General features: G+C 35.3%; 1 protein-coding gene across 1 annotated transcript; it reads right to left on the minus strand.

The window, feature by feature from the left end:
- Positions 1-309: 309 nt before the first annotated feature.
- LOC123529343 (uncharacterized) lies at positions 310-6,835 on the minus strand. Its single transcript, XM_045309654.2, has 3 exons — positions 6,704-6,835; positions 4,947-5,189; positions 310-1,896 (listed from the first exon to the last, which is right to left on the minus strand). Exons 1-3 carry the CDS (start codon positions 6,747-6,749, stop codon positions 1,718-1,720), a joined length of 468 nt encoding a protein of 155 aa, XP_045165589.1. The 5' UTR covers positions 6,750-6,835; the 3' UTR covers positions 310-1,717.
- Between the last annotated feature and the right edge of the window lie 838 nt (positions 6,836-7,673).

Genomic DNA, 7,673 nt, shown 5'->3' on the forward strand with positions numbered 1-7,673 from the left:
GTGACGAGAAAACGTATTTCCTCTTGGTTCCAGATTTTAGACCAAGATTAATGACAAACTTCATTGAGTTTTAATGTAAATTTCTTGCTGTGCTAAACATGGATATTTTAAAATTCTAAAATAAACAAACAAATACCTTTTATAACAATTGTAAACAACAAGAAAGTTTAATCAGGGATAACGCATGTTCTTTCATGTTATAACGTCTGCAGAATACCGAGGAATTGGTTGGTGCCGAGCCCGTACGGCGAGGGTACCAACGTATCCCGAGGGATTCTGAAGATGTTATAACACGAAATGAACATTCTAGCATAAAAATTAACGAATACATTTTCCCTCAACGCCATTAGATTTCCATGAAATGCGCGGGAATATCTGAGTTGTTCTCTCACGTTGACGCCATTTCCATTTGAATTATCCGTTTTGAGGCCGTAATACGCAATTACGCTTTGCCACGGAACGCGCATATATAAAATGGTGTTATAAAAGCACGTAAGCGCGATAATCATTCTGTTAACGCACGTTTTCTCCTTTGTTGAAAACACCCGAAAAGTGACAAGAACAGCAGTTTTAAACTACAATGTGGAAAAGCAAACGAAAATTAAATGTTTTGCTACGTTATAAAAATCTTATAAATAATATTTAATCACGTAAAATTTTTATTTATTCACTCACGTTTTGATTTTTTTTTATTTATTCAATCATTAACTAGTAGTGTGTACATAGTTTTCAAATACATTACGCAACTGCGGACACTAAGGTAGAAGGCTTCCTCTGTAACACTGATAAAGGATTAACTAATTTACTAGAACACCTTTTCTAAAGTCTACAAGTGTATTTCTTTCTTTTCATCACAATATTCGTTGTAGATAAATTCTTCTTTTTGAAATAAAATTTAGATAAAATAAATGGCCACAAAGACTTTAACAGTTCCTCTCTAAGAAAAATAAGACGTTCTCCTGCAGACTTTTAGTTGGTATTCCGCCCAAGGAGTTAACTGAGTGCCAAAGCTAAAACTTAATCAGTTCCTATCTAGATCTTAAACACGGTGGACACTCACTGGACACTGAAATAGATTTCTCTCTCTCTTCCACGCCCCCATCCCCTTCCTTTTATGATATCGTAAGATTGACAGGTACTTAGATATCCCCTTCAACATATCATGTGATCTTTTTTCTCATATTTCTCTGTAGCTGAAACTACATGTAAAAGAAAAAAATTAATAAAACAATATCGAATCCAGTTTCATGCTCATGGAATGCATAAATGCACATTGCATTGTTTATCTGTAACTAATTACAATTGCCGTTAATCAAAAAAGACAACGACAACTGAGCTAAATTTGAAGTTTAGACCCAGTTCATGGCCGCCTTTTATTCCTTATAAACAGCGTTTACAGGATGTCAAACTGAACCCAGTTGTTCGAAACCATCATCATATCAATACTTTACTCGACGTTAAACCATTCTAATGCACCGTGATTTTAGTCAGAACTGTCGCATGTTGTCTTCGTTAATCCAATGCGATTCAGATTTCGGCTATTTATAATCCATTTATGTTTTCAACTGATTTATACAAAAAGACAACAAGATGAAAATGGTCAATGACATATTTGAATTTTAAATCTGTGAGCATTGTCTATGTCTGGCATTGTGGGCAAGCCAGGCACTTTTGAACAGCCAGCAATAACGTTCAGGCATCTTACACAGAAGTTACTTCAGTGTTGCCCCTGACTACTCATGCCCGCCGGTAACGGTGGTGGCTGTTCTCCCTCATACAGATTACGATAAGGCGGTGGATATTCCGCCGGCGGTGCTGTGGGCTGCTGATTATATGTTGGTTGTTGAGGATATACCCCTAGATTTTGTGGGTATGGCAGGGTGGTGATTGCTGCAGCTGAAAATCATATTTAATGATTAATTGCTTAGACGTTGTTCTGTCTAAAAACAAACTTGAAGTATACAAATTGTTTAAATAATTTATTTAATCAGTACAAAGGTATGAACCTGTGGTAATGACAGTCATAAATATGTACGGATCTCAAAGCTTACAAAATTTAGAAAACTCTTTAGACAGTTAGCGAACTAGGCAAAGGGACCTGCGAAACAAAGCCGCTTGCATTGCTTAGTACAATTTGGTATCATATCATTGTCTCTTCTTTTCTTAACCAGGGACGAATTATCAGGCTGAAAAATCCATTTTTAAATTTTTTGTGAAGCCTCAAAAGGATATACATTGTAGTTATTTTTTCTCAGTCTTTAAGTGAAGTTATGAATAATTTTCATTTTCAACATTAATTTTTTGATGAAATGTTTATCTGTTTTACATTAAGTTTACTGTAATATGAATTTTAATGTTCACTAAATTAATAATTTAGCAAACTGGGGCCCCTACATGTTATTAATATTTTCAATTTTTTAATAAGTAACACATAAGTTACAAATATATTGTTTTACACTTTTTTTTATAAATTCTCTACGACAGTGATGTGGGCTATTTTAAGGTTCAGGTAAGTGACAGGCATTCTACTTTTCATAGACAGAATTGAAACACTTTATCATAGAATAATTGATAAAAAAAATTTACAGTACGCCGAAGATTTTGGCAAAATGCCTTCTTTTGTTTTATGTAGTAAACCATAAAATGTACCAGCATATTTCTTCAGCAATTACATATGGTATGTAGCTATTTTTACCAAAGAAAGGCTATGTTGTGGCTCAAAAGATTAACATGTGGTAATCAATTTCCAGACAAATTGTAGAAATATATTTCAAATTAGTATATAACGATTAATGATTAACCATTTTATACGTATTCATAACTTTATCATGACATCAAGAGTTCTAACTGACCAAACAGAACGCTGCATTTTCAAGTACCTGCCAGCTTCTACTTGGGTAAAACGAGGTATTTACGATGAACATATAGTGACTTTAGAAGTAAATATCACACTATTTCAGAAGTTAAATTAGATTTTTGACTGTACATGCCCCAGGTTATGCAACAAACTACAAAACTGCAAAGTTTCATTGAAATATTTTATGGATTTAATGGTTTGATTTTAGTTTAAAGTTTGAGATTTTACACAAGGAGTCTATGATAAGTCCGAGTAAAATGTAATCATTACCCAAGTGAAATTAGTATCATGTCTCGGACATGTTAAAATTGTGAATCTCTGTAATTGCGTGTAAGGGGTGCTATAGTATGAATATTGTACAAAGACAAAAATAATCCTAAATGTGTCCCCTCTTGATAAAGCAAGTCTCAATTCATGGACTGTACAACCTCATCTTTTTTTATTTCAAGTGCAGCAATCCGATCAAACAATTCAGCAAGTCAGAGATACGACAAAGTTACTTTTAAAACCAAACTGGATATGTAATTTGGTATCAGGGGAGTGGTGGACAATAACATTTGTTATTCGAAGGGGTGTTCAATGAAAATTTACCGACTGAATAGCGAACATTGAGACATGATCAGCCGGTGCGTGCAAAGAGAATTACTTGCCGTCGGCAGGCTAAAGGTTATCATGTTCACATCCTTGCAAATACTGTTTGAGGGTGGTGCGTTCTTTGGATGTGGCTTTTTTTTAAATTAGATATTCATCCTTGCGGTTTTTGGTTGCGGGTTTACCCCGCTACCAAAGTTACAAGTGTATTTCTGACAATCATATAGAACCTTTATTTTATTCCAAATTACATCCAAAGGATGTTCATGTGCTACACAAAATAGTCCCATTCATGAACAATGCGGATGAATTATCAATGATCAAGCAGTTCTGAATCAACCTGTATCCATTCACACTGACCATTTAGATTATATAAGATCTATCAACGTTAAGGTTTTCAAGCCCATGGTTACATCACAAGCTAGGTCAGGCAGAGTTCATCATAGATATGAGACACATTTGTATTTGTTTCCATTCATGTATATTTATGGATTGTCATACATATTGATATACAGAAATTCGATCGCCGTTATCTGCCCACATTCAAATGATTCACAAACTGATCAGTTGTTCAAATCAAAAGTTTGGGGGTTTTATGCTGCAAAACACTTTCGTGTGTGATGCTGACGTGATTTCAAACGTTGACGTATAAATGTCACACGAGTTTTCCTATTCTACAATACTGGTGGCTCCACCATTCCAAAATAACTGAATGTCTTGTGGTGAACCAATGCTTCAACAGGGATAATTTAAAGACCCACCACGATCTAGTGACCTACTTTTTCCCCCCACAAAAACTTCATGAAAATCATTCTTATAATACAGGTAATATACAGTTCAGGTGGACAATTTAGGCCCTTCCTGAATAAATGTCTTTTCACAACTTCATCTGCAAACTTATTCAGTCAGTCTCTTTTCAGCACAGTTTTAAGAATATAAAGGAATAACTATCTTACACTGTAGAAACAAAATGTGACTGGAGAAATTTTAACTAAATACACTGATTTATGTACATATTGCTACATTAATTGAATAACATGTTAAGACATTAAACACATTGTCTTGGCCGTATATGTGACTGTCAATTTGTAACTAGATACCTGATATTTCTCATTAATTACCATCATGGAAATACAAAAGAAAACAGTTATTCTGTGGTCTTTAAGAGCAATAGCTGTCAAAAGGACACCGCGCACGACTATTTGACAACTTCTTAATAAAGAGGCACCCCAAAATAACTGTATTCTTTTGTATTTCCATGATGGTAATTATACATGATTTGCATGAAACATATGAGATATACCAGAAGTCACAGCAAAATAGAAAAAAAATCGTTGACGTTTATATCATAACTATAAATTTTAAAACATTAACTTTAATATTATATGTACATGTCAGATTTATGTGCTTCGATTTTTTCCAGATTTTTCTTTTTGATTAAAGTTTGGAAGAATGAAACTACATGTTTATCATCCATATATATACTTATAGTACTTACGGTATGGAGGCGGCTGAAGCGCAGACCCATCCGGCTGTATCACTCGGCCCTGTTTAGTTGCTTTCTTCATACATAAGCATATCAGACATACAATAAAACTGATGAAGAGTATGCCCCCAATGACACCACCGACTATCGCCCAAACCAACCAGGGCACGTTACAACAACCTTCATGACAGCAACCGTTACTACAGTAGTCGTATTCACCGTCGTAGAGGCACCATTCACCTGCATGAGACACACCTGCAGAAAGGAGAAAAAATTGGTGTACGGAATAATTTTATTTGATGCCTCTGTCCGTATGTCTGTCCGTCCGATATTTCACCTAGAGTAATGAAACATGAAAGATGTGAAGTTTAGCACTTGGGAGTTTTGGACTAGATTTCAGTTTTATGGCCTTTGACATATTAAAATGTACAAAAGGGCCTAAAAGTTTGAATAGTATGTATTTTAAAATGTATTTTAAACTCAAGAGTCATAAAATTTTATAAGACTGCTATTCAGCATGTGAAGTTGTGCGTTTAGGGATATGTTGAGGACTTTACTCCGAAATGAAATTTATATGAAGATCGATTGGAAGCTTGCAACCAAGTAAAATAATTGCAACTCGGATTGATTACGTCTGTGCATGAGAGGTAATGATATGTGCGACACCCCTTACGCCCTCTAGCACCGCTGTCCGTGAGAGGTAATGATATGTGCGACACCCCTCACGCCCTCTAGCACCGCTGTCCATGAGAGGTAATGATATGTGCAACACCCCTCACGCCCTCTAGCACCGCTGTCCATGAGAGGTAATGATATGTGCAACACCCCTCACGCCCTCTAGCACCGCTGTTCATGAGAGGTAATGATATGTGCAACACCCCTCACGCCCTCTAGCACCGCTGTCCATGAGAGGTAATGATATGTGCAACACCCCTCACGCCCTCCAGCACCGCTGTTCATGAGAGGTAATGATATGTGCAACACCCCTCACGCCCTCTAGCACCGGCTTAAGCGGGATTCTGTTACATTGCTCAATGATCGCAAAGGACCGAAGATATAACAACACTGAATGTAGACATGGTCGTTGACTTTGACAAAATATGCATGAAGAGCCTTAATGTTTGTGTTGCACGTATCGTAAAAAGTATTTCCAGTCAATGCATTTTATAGCAATACTACTCTGTGTCAAGTTGCGCACCTGCGGTTTTACTTGGGATCAATACCTACATAGCTCATGTGAAAAAAAAATGTTTTTATTTTCTTGTATTTCTTAATATTGTTTTATAGTACGTAGTGTAATTATGTATTTTTGCAAATCTTGCAGTCTCAGTCAAGTTGAACATGAGCATAATAAAAGGGCCGCCGACTACCTTTCAACAAAACGCTTCCCCTTTTCTGATGTGCAGTGTAGAGCTCTGAGACATGGAAGCCTTATACCTGAGATTGAATAGCAGTGTACGTTGGAGGGAGAAAAAATCGACCTCGCCAAATCTAAGTTTTTAACTGCTAAAGGTATATTTTGACATAGTTCTTACTCTATTGTGTATTTCTAAATATATAAAAGGCGCGTGAAAGTGTGAACAGTGGAACTTGACCGCAGTCAAGTAAGCAACAGTCAAGTATAATCAACGAAATTAGTACAACTTTCTTAATTAATATGTTTTACCTATACTAGGCAAAAGACATTTTTGTTTACTCTGTATTTTAAATAGATAAGCTGTGTATACATCTAAGTAATGCCAATAAGTCCAGATTTAACTTCAAATTACCAATTTGTAAAATCCAAATTTTAAAGTACATGTTAATTATTCTCATTTTGTTTTTTAAAGTTAAACCTTCTTTATAATTAACTGAATATAGTTCAAAATGTGTGTCTTATTAATGTAATGGCATGATATAAGATTTACTTATTTCAAAATGATATCGATTAGTTGAAATTTGATGTTTTTGTTACCTACAAACATGTATCTGTATTGATCGATTGTTTCAGAACGATAACACGTGATGACTAGACATTTAATACTCTTGTATAGTTTGAGTTTGTCGCTGAGAATAAGACTCGTCTGCCAATTAGTGGAATCATCTGCCAGTTAGTGAAATCAGTTGCCAATTAGTGAAAGTTTTGCTTTATTTGACTTAGTCCGTATAGCCTATAGAACCATTCCTTGTTATAACGTCAATACTTTGACGACGCTACATTATTTTCGTTGAAAAATAAACGAAATCATTTTTGGGAAAGTCGGGATTATTTGTAATAATTGTATCTGTAGCAAGGTGTTTATTCAGTGGCAGCATGATTTGGTACCGCATTCCTCACAGTGATGTTCTGTATTGAGGTTAATGTCCAGTATTGTTGTAACGTGTTGTCTACAGTGGTCTGTAGGAATTTTTCTTGGAATTTTACCCAGCATGTTGTACATGAGTAACCTTCCCTAATTCTCCCGCCAATCTGACCACCCAGAACATTCCTCTGAAGCCTCTCAGAGTTAGGAAGTATTTTGTCCACCAGTTAAATACATATTTATATATCTTTGTACTTAGTAATAAGTACATTAGTACCATTTCTGGGGTATATGTTGTATATTTACAAATACAGTGGCACTGGTAAGCAATGTTTATTATTGTTTTCATAATTATAATCAGTTATGCTTACAATTATTACCACCGCGCTTAATTATGCATTGTATTGAAATATTGATCGGATTTTTACTTTTTATTATCATGTTTGTTATATATTGT

This window comes from Mercenaria mercenaria, chromosome 13 (assembly GCF_021730395.1).
Source record: "Mercenaria mercenaria strain notata chromosome 13, MADL_Memer_1, whole genome shotgun sequence".
Lineage (NCBI taxonomy): Eukaryota > Metazoa > Mollusca > Bivalvia > Venerida > Veneridae > Mercenaria > Mercenaria mercenaria.